The 16326-nt window shown below is 42.3% G+C and overlaps 1 protein-coding gene across 1 annotated transcript; it reads right to left on the reverse strand.

The window, feature by feature from the left end:
- Positions 1–308: 308 nt before the first annotated feature.
- Positions 309–11341, reverse strand: ap3m2 (adaptor related protein complex 3 subunit mu 2). Its single transcript, XM_014170941.2, has 9 exons — positions 11220–11341; positions 10469–10746; positions 8898–9069; positions 8454–8591; positions 8230–8315; positions 5002–5135; positions 2733–2940; positions 2364–2508; positions 309–1633 (listed from the first exon to the last, which is right to left on the reverse strand). Exons 2-9 carry the CDS (start codon positions 10739–10741, stop codon positions 1533–1535), a joined length of 1257 nt encoding a protein of 418 aa, XP_014026416.1. The 5' UTR covers positions 10742–10746; positions 11220–11341; the 3' UTR covers positions 309–1532.
- Between the last annotated feature and the right edge of the window lie 4985 nt (positions 11342–16326).

Below are 16326 nucleotides of genomic sequence, written 5' to 3' on the forward strand. Positions count from 1 at the left end.
GATCGAATAATTTGAGAGTAATGTTCATTGTAGCCTACCCATGATGTGGGGTAGAAAAGAAGCACAACCCACAACATTTGTTTACCATTTAGTTCATCAAACCAAAAACATTAAAACCTCCCATACATCTTCATTAATTGCCTCTCATAATACTCACGCTATCATGACAGAAATGTGTTTGAAGTTACAGACATGTAGAAACACATGGCTCTTTAAGTTGGTAACAACCAGATCTACACCGACTACATTGTAGTAGTTAAAGTATCCACTAACTGAGAGGACCAAAATTAATCCGATAATTCAGGGTATATCATATCAATTCTTAAATCTTTAATATCATACCATTGTAAAACTCAGTTTGAAGTCATTTGGACAGACACACAAACAAAAGCTGTAAACACAAACGCAAACCTTTAACATTCTTGATAGGGTAACCCACCGTTATCGTCAAACTGTAGTATGTCAGTCAGTATAGAGAACATACCTACAAAGAGAATTCACTATAGAGTAATAAAGATAAATCTGTGCTGCATTATATAATAGGGCTATACAGTATAGGATTGTGCTTGGATCAGGATTCAGTCCCTGATCAATCATTGGTCAATAAATAATCATTTAAAAAAAAAAGGTAATCAAGAGGGATTCAGGTGGACAAATCTTCAGGTAGGCCACAGCAAAGTGCTCAACATGACACCTTACATGATATAAAGAGAGAAAAGAAGTAACATATCACCCGCATAATACAACCGTTAGATTTGATATGGAAGGACATGGTTATACATACAGTATTAACTGTTGAGAGAACAATGAATATGGTTGTGCATAATTCAGGGCAAGGGATTTCATGTCACATTCTCAAAACTCTAATGTGTTGACTTCAGTGTTGATGACAGACAGGCAGACAAATCCAGAAATATGGTTGGGAGGACTGAGAAGAAAAATTCAGGAAACAGGGAGTTTTGGAATAAGTGAGGGTAGAAAATACCAAGGGGACTGAGGAATAACATAGGAATGTAATAGAAGTAGCGCCAGGAGCTTTTCCTGGCCATGTGACCTGACCAGAAGTAACTCTGGGAAATGTTGATTATAAGGAATGGATTGAAGCACGAGAAAAGGGGGGTACTAGCAGTAGACAGTAGTTACACATCTGAGGGAAGCACATTAACCGTTTTGCCTGCCATTCTCACTCACAAGAGGAACTCAAAGGATAGCAAAGAGCTTGGAAAGAGAACCAGAAATGACAACAGAGATGCCCATTTTAGGCCTGCTACAAAAGCCGTAGCTACGTTGACTGGTAACCTCTTAACACATTTGACTGTGCAAACAACTCCATTAAAAACGGGGTTTTGTGTCGTGTCATACATTCCGTAGTAGTCCAGTTAGAGAGCGGAGCCCACAGTTTGTGAGGATAAATCCTGAAATGCATTTACACAGGGAATGTACCATAGCAGCCCCCCCCTTCTGAAACCACCTCCTATCTGTTGTATAGTAGTGGTTGTGGTGCAGAGGCCAGAGAGTGGCGAGCCAAGCCTCTATGTCCGGACCTGGAATTTGCCAGCTTTGGTCATGTACTTGATGCCTTTGAATGGTTTGTACTTCTCCCCGTACATATCCAACCGATTCACCTTCAGTCCTAGAGAAGAACAAGGAAATGAAAAAGGACAAAAAGGAGTCACATTGCTATTCAAAATGTATTTCTACAGAAAGTCATATAAAACGTTGATTTGGTCACTGCAAGGGTCGTAAGATACATGTAAATCCCTTTTGGAAACAGATACAAACCTCTCTGAGGATCAGATAGATTAAATAGAGATTGAGTATCTTGTTTCCATCTAAATGTGAAAAGGTGTCACTGTGAATGAGCTGTGTGGATGTCATGTGATTGTCTGCTGAGCATGCTTTGTAATATGGAGTTAGTAGATATCAGATCTTATTCATCTTCCCTAGGGTTAGATATTTATTTACTCCCTGAAATGATTATGGGCCAAGTAAACTGATACTAAATCAGCTGCTAAGTGGCAACTTCTACTCTAGAGTATAATAACCAATTATGATAAAAGTGTGTGTAAAATACTAATAATACAGGGGGTGCTTATATTCGTCCTGTTAAACAAAAAAAATACATTACACAATTGTGTTTGTTGCATATACAAACTCCCACTGAGACACCTGCGGGGAGTGGGATCACGGCCAGTGTCACCATTGTACAGCCACCCGGAGCAATTAGGATTAAGTGCCTTGCTCAAGGGCACAGCAAATTATTTTTTACCTTGTCAGCTCCAGTATTCGAACCAGCAACCTTTTGGTTACTGGCCCAACACTCTAACCTCGAAGCTACCTGTCTGTGTGTGTGTGTGTTTTACCAGAGAGGGCCGACTGTTGGATCTTGAATTGGATGTTGATGGTGGGGTTCTCGTCTGGCTTGGAGGCCCCTGCCTGCAGGCTCATAGAGCCCTTTAGACTAGGCAGCTTCTGAGGGTTGATCTTACCCACGTCCCACGACAGGAGCTGCATAGGGACAACACAATATCCTCACACTGTTATTACCACACATAGGGAGAAGGGTATAATTATGAATACACAGAGGTGGGTGGGGGGAGAAATCAACCATCCCACGGAATGTATGACTGCATAACCTTATGTAAGTGTACAGCATACACCACAAACTGGTCGGATAAATCCATATCTCCACACACGCACGCATACCTGCACTCCCTTCCCCACCACCTTACCTTAGTGACGGGGTCGAAGGTGTGTGTCCCCTGGGTGGGGTTGAGGTTGGTGTTGAGAACACCGCGGGGCAGCTGGCTGCTGACCAGAACAGCCTCTACTCCCTTCCCCATGGTCTGCTTGGGGCCCAGGGTCAGCTCAAAGCGGCCCTGAGAACTACCCTCCCTGAACGTGATGTTGTGCTTGACGTACACTGGGATGGCCACCAGACTGAGGGGCAGACACAGCATGTCAGAAGAACACAGGTAGGGCAGACACCGAGACAAAAAAATTACAGAGCACACTGAACAAAGTGTGTGAGTGACTAGTACTAAATAAAACAAGTGAATCATTTGCTGCTCAGATGTCCGTTTGTTATTACAACTTTTAAAAATGTGAAATTTCTTACAAAAAAAATGTGGATATACAAATGTAAATGTCAGGGTCATACTGGCGTTGGTGCCAAATATCATGCCTGGGTTTTCCCAAGCAAAACCAGAAGGGATAACGATCCAATCTTTACCAAGACACGTACAGTACTGCACTACATTCCTACAACTATACTACTTACATCTAATGCTTTGTCAAATGGATGTTTTGAGAATAAAAACATCCATTTAATTATTCATGTAACATTCAACCAAACACAGGTCTTCATCTAGCTAACACTTTAAAACAACTCTAGTTTTGGGTCGAGTCACAACTACAATGTCAATTTACTTTGAAATACCTTGCTGACCTTAATGGGTGGAGACTAAAATTAAAGACAATGACAAGAAAAAGTAAACATTCACAAACTGGGAAGCAAGCAGATGTGTGTGTTATGCCTTAAAGACATGCACGACAGAGTATGTGGTCACCCCTTCAAATTAGTGGATTTGGCTATTTCTGCCACACCAGTTGCTGACAGGTGTATAAAATCGAGGAAACAGCAATGCAATCTCCATAGACAAACATTGGCAGTAGAATGGCCCATACTGAAAAACATCAGAAACTTTCAATGTGGCACTGTCAAAGGATGCCAAATTTCCAACAAGTCAGTTTGACAAATGTATGCCCTGCTAGAGCTGCCATGGTCAACTTTAAGTGCTGTTATTGTGTAGTGGAAACGTCTAGGAGCAACAACGTCTAGGAGCAACAACGGCTCAGCCGCAAAGTGGTAGGCCACACAAGCTCACAGAATGGGACCGCCGAGTACTGAAACACGTAAAAATCATCTATCCTCGGTTGCAACACTCACTACCGAGATCCAAACTGCCTCTGGAAGCAACATCAGCACAATAACTGTTCAACGGGAGCTTCATGAAATGGGTTTCCATGGCCGTGCAGCCGCACATAAGCATAAGATCACCATGCGCAATGCCAAGCGTCAGCTGGAGTAGTGTAAAGCTCGCCGCTATTGGACTCTGGAGCAGTGGAAACACTTCACCATCTGGCAGTCCGATGGACGAATCTGGGTTTGGTGGATGCCAGGAGAATGCTACCTGTTCGAATGCATAGTGCCAACTGTAAAGTTTGGTGGAGGAGGAATAATGATCTGGGGATGTTTTTCATGTTTCGGGTTAGGCCCCTTAGTTCCAGTGAAGGGAAATCTTAACGCTACAGCATACAATGACATTCTAGACGGTTCTGTGCCTCCAACTTTGTTGCAACAACATGACTTGCCCCCGTGCACGAAGCGAGGTCCATACAGAAATGGTTTGTTGAGATCGGTGTGGAAGAACAAATGGGTCATGCAGTAAGACAATGATCCAAAACACACAATCAAGTCAACATGAAAATGGTTCAAAAGCAACACATTTGAAGACATAATCCCAACTGAGATGATGTGGCAGGACTTGAAACGAGCTGTTCATGCTTGAAAACCCACAAATGTCAATGAGTTAAAGAAGTTAACTCAGCGACAAGAGTGGGCCAAAAGTCCTCCACAGCGATGTGAGAGACTGATCAACTACAACAGGAGGCATTTGATTGCAGTCATTGCAGCTTAAGGTGGCACAACCAGTTGTTGAGTGTAAGGGGCAAACTTTTTCACAAGGGAATTGGATTTTGCATAACTTTGTTAATTAAATAAGCATCTTTGTTTTGTTATTTGTGAACTTAGGTTCCCTTTACCTAACATTAGGTTGAAGATCTGATAACATCCAGTATAAAAAAATATATGCATAATTAGAGAAAATCAGAAACGGGACAAATACTTTTTTAAGGCACTGTATGTGGTATAATACTGTAAAGCCAGTTTAAAGCATGAGAAAACAGAGCAGAAGACTAGAGGAGAACAGAGCTACTGACTTCTGGGAGCTGACATGGTAGGAGAGCAGCCGGAAGTTTCCATCTGGGGGGATGAAGGAGAGAATCCTCTCCGCTTCCCAGCGCTTGAACCTCACACACGGGTGGAAGCTCACATCATCCAGCAGACGAGGGTTCTGTGACAGGATCAAACAGGGGTATCAAGACAGAGAGAAAGAGAGTGGGAGTGACAGAAACAGATAGGACCATTTTGACACAGTTTGACACAGTTAACTTCAGCATTTCATACGGAGAGGCAGAGAGTGATCGGCTATTTGCAGGGGACAGGATTGGAGATAAACGATTTGCTAGAGCGGATCCGGCTCGCCAGCCCATTCAATCTGTCCAGCGGGAGGTTTGAGTAAAAAATGTATAATAAAAAAATAATATAAAATAAATATATAGTACCAGTCAAAAGTTTGGACACACGTACTCATTACTCAGCATATGTGGGAACTCCTTCAAGACTGTTGGAAAAGCATTTCTCATGAAGCTGGTTGAGAGAATGCCAAGAGTGTGCAAAGCTGTCATCAAGGCAAAGGGTGGCTACTTTGAAGAATCTGAAATCTATTTTGATTTGTTTAACAGTTTTTTGGTTACTACATGATTCCATGTGTTATTTCATAGTTTTGATGTCTTCACTATTATTCTACAATGTAGAAAATAGTCAAAATAAAGAAAAACCCTTGAATTAGTAGGTCTCCCCAAACTTTTGACTGGTACCGTACATACATTCACACTCCTCTGCGAATTTATTTTGACTTCTACATTAATATGGATGCTACCATGACTACAGATATTCATGAACAAATCCTGAATAACTACGAGTGAGAAAGAGGAATAAATACACCCCCCCCCCAAAAAAAAATGCTAACCTCTGCAGTTATTGGTTGGCAATGGTAGGAGGTTTTAGGGACATGATACACTATATATACAAAAGTATAAAAATCAAGCACACAGCCATGCAACCTTCATAGACAAACATTGGCAGTAGAATTGCCTTACTGGAGAGCTCAATGACATTCAATGTGCCACTGTCATAGGATGCCACCTTTCCAACAAGTCAGTTCTTAAAATTACTGCCCTGCTAGAGCTGCCGCAGTCAACTGTGTGTGCTGTTATTGTGAAGTGTGAAAGTCTAGGAGCAACAACGGCTCAGCTGCAAAGAGGTAGGCCACACAAGGTCACAGAACGGGACCACCGAGTGCTGAAGCGCATAAAAATTGTCTGTCCTCGGTTGCAACACTCACTACTGGGTTCCAAACTGCCTCTGGAAGCAACGCCAGCACAGTAACTGTTCGTCGGGAGCTTCATGAAATTGGCTTCCATTTCCGAGCAACCGCACACAAGCCGAAGATCACCATGCGTCGGCTGGAGTGGTGTAAAGCTTGCCTCCATTGGACTCTGGAGCAGTAGAAACGTGTTCTCTGGAGTGATGAATCACGCTTCACCATCTGGCAGTCTGACAGACGAATCGAATTGGAATGCTGACTGTGAGCCTGGCCTAATCGCTCAACATCAGTGCCCAACCTCACTAATGCTATTGTGGCTGAATGGAAGCAAGTCTCCGCATCTAGTGGAAAGCCTTCCCAGAAGAGTGGAGGCTGTCATAGCAGCAAAAGGGGGGGACCAACTCCATATTAATGTCCATGATTTTGGAATGAGATGTTCAACAAGCATTTTGTCATGTAGTATATTTGTGCATCTGTACTTTCCACTGATCATTATACATGATTCATTCAGAATTATCCGTAATCATGGTAGCATCCACATTAATGTAAAGTGTTCAGAAATATATTCTAATGAAATGTTTATTTTTTTACATTGACATCCAAATTGATAGTTACAGTCTTGTCCCATCGCTGCAACTCCCGTACGGACTCAGGAGAGGCGAAGGTCGAGAGCCATGCGCCAATTGTGCGCCACATCATGGGTCTCCTGGCCGTGGCTGGCTGCGATACAGCCCGGGATCAAACCCGGGTCTGCAGTGACTCCTCAAGCACTGCGATGCAGTGCCTTGGGCCTCCTGAGTGGCGCAGTGGTCTAAGATATTCTATTCGTATTTACAATAAAAGTGACTACAAAATGACATATCATTTACCATTCATTTCTATTGGGCACAACACATCCAAAAAGTTCTAAAAAATAAGTGAATTTGTCCAAATACTTATGACACCTTCAAATGGGGACTAGATACAAAGTGCATTCATTTCTAAAATGGTAAAACAGGTATGAAAATAGCCCTACAAAAAAAGGTGACATTCTGTACTGTCACCTCATAAATCATTACAAAATCCCAAATTATGGAGTGTAGAGACAAATGTATTTATTATTTGTGGTAAAAAAATAAATAAAAACACTCTTGAATGTCTTAAATTATACTGAACAAAAACACAACAATTTTACTCAGTTACAGTTCATATAAGGAAATCAGTCAACTGAAATCAATTCATTAGGCCCTGATCTATGGATTTCACATGACTGGGCGGGGGGCGCTGCCATGGGTAGGACTGGGAGGGCATAGGCCCACCCACTTGGGAGCCAGGCCCGGCTAATCAGAATGAGCTTTTCCCCACAAAAAGGGATTTCTTACAGACAGAAATACTCAGTTTCATCAGCTGTCCGGGTGGCTGGTCTCAGACAATCCCGCAGGTGAAGAAGCCGGATGTGGAGGTCCTGGGCTGGCGTGGTTACACGTGGTCTGCGGTTGTGAGGTCGGTTGGATGTACTGCCAAATTCTCTAAAATTATGTTCGAGGGGCTTATGGTAGAAAAATGACCATTCAATTATCTGGGAACAGCTCTGGTGGACATTCCTGCAGTCAGCATGCCAATTGCACGGTCCCTAAACTTGAGACATCTGTGGCATTGTGTTGGGTGACAGAACTGCACATTTTAGAGTGGCCTTTTATTTGAGAGAAATAAGCTTTTTGTGCACATGGAATTTTCTGGGATATTTTATTTCAGCTCATGAAACATGGGACCAACACTTTACATGGTGCATTTTATATATTTTTGCTCAGTACAGATAGAAAGCATGCAACAATTATAATGGACCTATATTTTAAAATAACTGCAATTTTTCTGGCCCGTAATGCTTTTGATGAAACAAATTGGCCCCCCAAAAATATCTGCGGGCCTCCACTGAATTTTGAAGTCGCGATGTGGCCCTCAAGAAGACAAAATGATTGCCCACCCCTGGGCTAGAGAGACAGAGAAAGAGAGGACTCACCATGAATGAGAGAGTGAGGTCAGGCATGCCTGTCAGTTTCACACAGGCATCAATCACCCCTTGGATCTCTGCTGTGATAGTGGAGCCTAACAGTGTGTGAGAGAAACAGAGAGAGATGGAGAAAGAGAACGAGTCAATCAGAAAGTCAAATTCTGTGTTTGTTACATTTATTGGGTCAGGATAGATTTACAGGAGAGCATGATGGGGCAGTATGCCTACCATACCTGATTTATCGATTATGGCATCAATCTCCTCCACTACATCAAAGTAGGCCTCGTTGTTGGTATACTTCACTCCAGTGCGTCGCCATGGCACCACAGACAACTGGCCAGTAGGGAGCTGCTCCCCTACATTGGTGCTGCCTACAAACAGAACAGTCAAATATAAATGACACACAAACAGGATGTACACATTCAGATAGTTGTGTACAGTGACATGGTTCTAGATGCAAAGTTCAAAAAACATATCATAGCCAACACCCACTGCCAATAATCTGTAAATAAATAGAACTATTGATGAACACATATGTCATGACTAGGGGCCTGAGTTTTTCCTGGTTGTTTTTCCAAGTTGCGTTGTGTAATACTAGGGTGTTTAGGTTGTTATGGTCAGGATAAAAGTGATGACATAGTGACTGTGCAGAGGCAAACTTGGTCATATTCAGGTACCTGTGATGGTGTTGACCACTGTGCGCAGGATGGTGGGCGGCTTGATGAGCTCTTTGAGGATATTGGACTCTGTGGCCAGGGGGAAACCATTGTCCAGCATCTCCTCTAGTAGCTCATATACTACCACCACATTGTCCTTGATTGCTGCCTCCGTGCACACCCCAAAGTAGTCCTGACAACAGGGAGGGAGGGAGTGAGAGGCCAGGGGAGGGAGGGATCAGTTGAGGGAATGGAGAGTGAGAAGAGATTTTTAACAAAATGACTTACAACATTTAAAAAAGTAACACTTGGTAACTTAACAATAAGACAATCAGTAACTCAAAGAAACAGATAGATTACATTGCAAGGTAGACTTAGGGTGCTTTTGTAAATTCCCTCTGACCATCTACTCCAATTTCAAAAGCACTCATTTGAGTGTGCCAGAGCGCAGAATAACTGATGCATTTACGAACGCTCAACACCCGTTGAATACATGTCCGGTGTCAGTAAACGTCGGCAAAAAGCGTAATTCAATTGTTGCCAGCAGCACAGTTTGTCACCAAAGCTCTGGATAACATGAAAACAGCCTAACCAGCTCTGCTAGGGTGAGAGAATTGGTCAGAGTGAGCTGTTCTCTCATTTATGTCTGGAAGTAGATAGCTAACTTTAGTCAGTAAACCTCTACGGGATCGGTGTCCCTAACCCGGGAGAGTTGTTGCTTAATATGCGATAATGCGACTAGAATGACGTTGTAAACAGCTAATTCCGGGACATAGATATGTCTAGTATGGGCAGAAAATGTAAATTCTTGTTAATCTAACTGCAGCATCCAATTTACAGTAGCTATTTGAGAAAAAAAAAGACCATGCCATTGTTTGAGGATAGTGCACAACAACAAAACAACTGGTTTTAAACATTCACCTCTGAAGTTAAATAATGTACTTACATTCCTGCTCTGATTTGTCATCCTGAGGGTCCCAGAGATAAAATGAAATAGTTTTGCTTGATAAAATTGATTTTTATATTTAAATGTAGGAACTGGGTTCTACAGTTTGACCCCACTGCTTGGTTCTACAGTTTGCCCCCCCCAAAAAAACTTTCTGCACACACACTGCTGCCATCTTGTGGACAACATCTAAATTACACCTAGAATCCTATCCCAATGTATGGCCTTTCTCTTGCATTTCAAAGATGATTAACAAAAACAAAAAAATTAGAAAAAACATGTTTTTTTTTGTTTGTATTATCTTTTACCAGATCTAATGTGTTATATTCTACTACATTAATTTCACATTTCCACAAGTGTTTCCTTCCACAAGTGTTTCCTTTCAAATGGTATCAAGAATATGCATATCCTTGCTTCAGGTAGATTTGGGAATGTCATTTTAGGCGAAAATTGAAAAAAAAAGTGTCAAGTGCAAAAGGCTCTGAATTTACAAACAGACAATCTGACAACTCTCTGAATTTATAAACGCCCAGAGCACATAGAGCGCTCATGGCACTCCAGAGTGAATTTAGGAACGCACCACGGTGATTAACAACCTGAACATGTGAAAGTGAATGGACGAAAAGTAAGTATGTCAAGTACAAACCTGGAATGTATCAACCACCCTGTGTAAGAACTCAATGACAAAGAGCGGCGGCACCTCGCTCTGGATAACAGCCACAAAGTAAATGCGGTGCCTTAGCACACTGATTAGGTAGTGGTGGGGGGTCGGGATGACTGGGGGCACGTTCTCCGGCTCGCTGGCGCGCTCTTGCGCCTCGAAAAAGTAGTCGCACACGGAGCGGCTGACAACGCTCTTCCAGTGCTTCTCCAGGAAAATGTCCCCCGAGGAGTTCACGAGGAACAGGCTGTGGATCATTCTGGCTGGAGGGTGAGAAAGAAAAATAACAAATATTTAGCTAGCGACTCTAAAACGATTTTAGCTAAACCATCCATGCAGTTGGAATACAATATAAATCTGAGTTAAACAGCGCTTGTGGTACTCTCAATATATGATGAGTGACAATGTAACTTGTGGAGAAAGGGATAGGACAGGTCACAGGCGACACCATTTCATTAAATATTCGGCTGGGCTATCAGGTTCCGCTGTGGGCGGCCGTAATATCAGTAGGTATGCACACGAACCCGTGAAATAAGATGACTACAGATTATGGTAATATATGGTATTTTACTGGAAGATAGGCCTGCCTCTGTATTCTTACAACATCCCCTCCTCGCCGTTGTCTTGTGACAGCAGGCGAGCGCCGGCATACAGCGATGATGAAAACGGAATTATTCATGGCTTGCGCTCAATATTTTAGTGCTATTCCTTATATTTATAACGTGTAATTACTTACCGGTGTCAATCTATTGGTGTTTTCGTCTCGCCTTCGCCTTTTTTCAATGAAAGATTAGAGAAGGCCGTCGCTTGTTCTCAGTTAGCTGGCTTGAATCACGAGAAATCTGACACCAGACAGGACCAATCGGAGACGAAAAAAAGCAAGAATGCCCTCCTCTCCCAAATAGTGATTGGTCCATAGTGCGGAGGTTCGTGCCTGCCAGTACTACTCGGAACTCAATTGTAATTGGACAACGCCCAATAAACACAGGCTGAACATGCACCTTGATTGGCTAAACGGCACCGTCGTGTCTGACATTTTGTGTCAAGACATCGTCCACGGATCATATCAGATTTCATTTTGTGGATACATTTTGTGGATACAAAATAGATATATTTCCAATGAATAGAATGTAATGGAAAATAATTTACCTGGTTACATTGAAACCACCATGTATCAAATCTATCAACACCATAGCCCCCGGTGAGGGGTAAAATATATATATATTTTTAATGTGTAGGCTATCTGAATATACACGTATATATAATTTCCATAATTGGCACTTACATACTGTATGTGAAACGGAGACAAATAGGCCTACTGTTAAATCAGAATACAATTGGTCCCTTTGATAGTGTTTTCCATATGTGAGTCTGTAAATATGATTAATTGGATAATGGACTCACTCATATTGAAGATGTCTTATCAAGTAGATAGCTGTTTATGGGGGTGATTGGCAATTTTCTTCAAATGGATCCCTTAAATGTAAGCCAAATATGTATTTGCAATCAGTCTGACCTTTTGCAGTCACGGACTAGCTTCTGATCCACTCTTATACTGAACAAAAATATAAACGCAACTTTTTTTAATTTAACTAGGCAAGTCAGTTAAGAACAAATTATTATTTACAATGACGGCCTACCCCCGCCAAACTCGGATGACGCTGGGCCAATTGTGCGCCGCCCTATAGGACTCCCAATCACGCCCGCCTGGATGTGATGCAGCCTGGATTCAAACCAGGTACTGCAGTGATGCCTCTTGCACTGAGATGCAGTGTCTTAGATCACTGCACCACTCGGGAGCCTAACATGTAAAGTGTTGGTCCCATGTTACATGAGCTGAAATAAAAGATCCCAGAAATGTTTCATATACACAAAAAAAGATTATCTCTCTCAAATGTTGTGCACAAATTTATTTACATCCCTGTTAGTGAGCATTTCTCCTTTGCCAAGATAATACATCCACCTGACAGGTGTGGCTTCTTCTTCGGTGGTGTTTATCGCCACCCTATGGGACTCCCAACCACGGCCAGTTATGATACAGCCTGGATATGAACCAGGGTGTCTGTAGTGACGCCTCTAGCACTGAGATGCAGTGCCTTAGACCACTGCGCCACTAAATCCTACCTGCCAGCCCTGTTGCTCTTAAAAAAGATAACAAAATATTTGAGACTGTCTAATGATGTTCTACTCAATATACTCTTTATACTAATTTCCTGTATCTCCTTCTCCCTCATACTAGATCTCAGCCTCTCTCTTTCCCTCTGATACTGCCCACACTGTAGCAATACATGCTCCAAGGTCTGTTTCCTGGCAATAATCACACTTTCCTATTGGATGATTTCCTATCACATTTAAGGACTTATTCAACTGGCTGTGTCCCACCCTTAATCTTATAAAATAGCCTCCCCAACTTCCCTCTGTACTTAAAATAAATGCCTGCTCTTAGTATCTCTATTCCACTGCTCCTGCCATCTCTGCAACATCACTGTCCATATCAGGCTTTTTGCCTCTGCCTTGCTCATTGAAACTACAACATCAACATCGCCACTTCTAAGTGCTTGTTTAGCCAGTACATCAACTGCCTCGTTCCCCTCCACCCCCACATGGGCTGGGACCCAAGTAAATCTGATCTGTATAGCCATCTGTCTAATCCTGCCATGGGCTTGTAGCACCTCACGAAGCAGGTCTTGTCTACCACGTGACCTAAAGGACTGGAGACTCATTAACACTGCACATGAATCAGAGCAAATAACTACTGGCTGGACTTCCTCCACCCACTGCAAGGCCAACAGTGTGGCCATCAGCTCCACTGTATATACAGCCAGATGATCTATACTACATGTCCTGACTTCCACCCCACATTCCTGCACTACAAATGCTGACCCAGTACTTCCTGTCCTTGGATCTTTTGAACCATCTGTGTAAATGGCCACAAAATCCTGATACACAGTATCCAGATGTCTCTTAAACAAACCAGATTGATCAACACCGTCCCTATCTTTCTGTAGTCTCTCCAAGACAGGTGTGGCATATCAGGAAGCTGATTAAACAGCATGATCATTACACAGCTGCACGTTGTGCTGGGGACAATTAAAGGCCACTCTAAAATGTGCAGTTTTTTCACACAACCCAATACCACAGATGTCAAGTTTTGAAGGAGAGTGCAATTGGCAGGCTGACTGCAGGAATGTCCACCAGAGCTGTTGCTAGAGAATTGAACGTTAATTTCTCTACCATAAACAGGGTTGGGTAGGTTACTTTCTAAATGTAATCCGTTAGTTACTAGTTACCTGTCCAAAATTGTAATCAGTAACTCAACTTTTTGATTACCCTAACTCAGTAACGTAATCTGATTACATTCAGTTACTTTTAGATGACTTTCCCCTTAAGAGGCATTAGAAGACAAAAATGTATGTTACCAATTGAACGTCATGTAATGCAGGATAAATCGGTGTTAAAGTTTACATAGCTGGACATGTATTGATGTTAAATTTTACTTTATGGGTTGGTTATGTAGGCTTCTTCTAACCCATCACTTTGCATTTCACTGAATGTCCACTGGTTTCAAAAACAATGATTGATAGGCAGCTTAAACTTCTTGAATTCAACCATTATTGGGTTCAAATACACATTTAGATTTGTGAACAGCCATCCACAACCACAATCCGTAAGGCACAAATAGCTAAATGAGAGCAGCAGTGTGATTCGCATCAATGCGCTATGTAGATATCAATAATAAGTGATATCCGTATCGCCGTAGACTACAGTTGGGGCCAACATTTTTGAATGACACATTCATTTCCACAAAGTTTGCTGCTTCAGTGTCTTTAGATATTTTTGTTAGATGTTACTATGGAATACTGAAGTATAATTACAAGCATTTCATAAGTGTCAAAGGCTTTTATTGACAATTACATGAAGTTGATGCAAAGAGTCAATATTTGCAGTGTTGACCCTTCTTTTTCAAGACCTCTGCAATCCGCCCTGGCATGCTGTCAATTAACTTCTGGGCCACATCCTGACTGATGGCAGCCCATTCTTGCACAATCAATGCTTGGAGTTTGTCAGAATTTGTGGGTTTTTGTTTGTCCACCCGCCTCTTGAGGATTGACCACAAGTTCTCAATGGGATTAAGGTCTGGGGAGTTTCCTGGCCATGGACCCAAAATATTGATATTTTGTTCCCCGGGCCACTTAGTTATAACTTTTGCCTTATGGCAAGGTGCTCCATCATGCTGGAAAAGGCATTGTTCGTCACCAAACTGTTCTTGGATGGTTGGGAGAAGTTGCTCTCGGAGGATGTGTTGGTACCATTCTTTATTCATGGCTGTGTTCTTTGGCAAAATTGTGAGTGAGCCCACTCCCTTGGCTGAGAAGCAACCCCACACATGAATGGTCTCAGGATGCTTTACAGTTGGCATGACACAGGACTGATGGTAGCGCTCACCTTGTCTTCTCCGGACAAGCTTATTTCCGGATGCCCCAAACAATCGGAAAGGGGATTTATCAGAGAAAATTACTTTACCCCAGTCCTCAGCAGTCCAATCCCTGTACCTTTTGCAGAATCAGTCTGTCCCTGATGTTTTTCTTGGAGAGAAGTGGCTTCTTTGCTGCCCTTCTTGACACCAGGCCATCCTCCAAGTCTTCGCCTCACTGTGCATGCAGATGCACTCACACCTGCCTGCTGCCATTCCTGAGCAAGCTCTACTGGTGGTGCCCCGATCCCGCAGCTGAATCAACTTTAGGAGACGGTCCTGGCGCTTGCTGGACTTTCTTGGGCGCCCTGATCCAATAAATGTTTTTTTTTTTAGGTGCAATCTTACTGGCAGCAATATCCTTGCCTGTGAAGCCCTTTTTGTGCAAAGCAATGATGACAGCACGTGTTTCCTTGCTGGTAATCATGGTCGACAGAGGAAGAACAATGATTCCAAGCACCACCCTCCTTTTGAAGCTTCCAGTCTGTTATTCGAACTCAATCAGCATGACAAGAGTGATTTCCAGCCTTGTCCTCGTCAACACTCACACCTGTGTTAATGAGATAATCACTGACATGATGTCAGCTGGTCCTTTTGTGGCAGGGCTGAAATTTACATTTACATTTAAGTCATTTAGCAGACGCTCTTATCCAGAGCGACTTACAAATTAAATGCAGTGGAAATGTTTTTGGGGGATTCAGTTCATTTGCATGGCAAAGAGGGACTTTGATCAGATGAATTGCAATTAATTGCACTCTTCATAACATTCTGGAGTATATGCAAATTGCCATCATACAAACTGAGACAGCAGACTTTGTGAAAATTAATATTTGTGTCATTCTCAAACCTTTTGGCCACGACTGTACACCACTGCTCTCATCCTTACCTCCAAGCGTTTATTCAAATTGGAAAATCTTTGGATGCTGACAGCAGTCACACCATTGGAAGACATAGCTTGTATTGTAGTCTACAAATCAAATCAAATTTATTGGTCACATACGCAGGTGTTAATGCAAATGTAGCGAAATGCTTGTGCTTCTAGTTCCGACCATGCAGTAATATCTAACAAGTAATATAACCTAACAGTTTCACAACAACTACCTTATACACAAGTGTAAAGGAATGAATACGAATATGTAATTCATGTAAGTCGCTCTGGATAAGAGCGTCTGCTAAATGACTTAAATGTAAATATGTACATAAAAATATATAAGAGTGATGGCCGAACGACATAGGCAAGATGCAGTAGATGGTATAGAGTACAGTATATACATATGAGATGAGCAATGTAGGGTATGAGAACATTAAAGTGGCATTGTTTAAAGTGGCTAGTGATACATTGAATTACATCAGATGGCAAGATGCAGTA

The sequence above is a fragment of the Salmo salar genome, chromosome ssa24, assembly GCF_905237065.1.
Source record: "Salmo salar chromosome ssa24, Ssal_v3.1, whole genome shotgun sequence".
Lineage (NCBI taxonomy): Eukaryota > Metazoa > Chordata > Actinopteri > Salmoniformes > Salmonidae > Salmo > Salmo salar.

What these genes read in the sequence shown, in the direction of transcription:
- ap3m2 (XM_014170941.2), bottom strand. Translation starts at nt 10,741, where the DNA reads ATGATCCACAGCCTGTTCCTCGTGAACTCCTCGGGGGACATTTTCCTG. An exon ending in AGTGGTCAACACCATCACAG is followed by an intron (nt 8,592 to 8,897) that starts GTACCTGAATAT and finishes TTCTGTTTGTAG; the next exon opens with GCAGCACCAATGTAGGGGAG. An exon ending in TACCATGTCAGCTCCCAGAA is followed by an intron (nt 2,941 to 5,001) that starts GTCAGTAGCTCT and finishes TCTGCCCCTCAG; the next exon opens with TCTGGTGGCCATCCCAGTGT.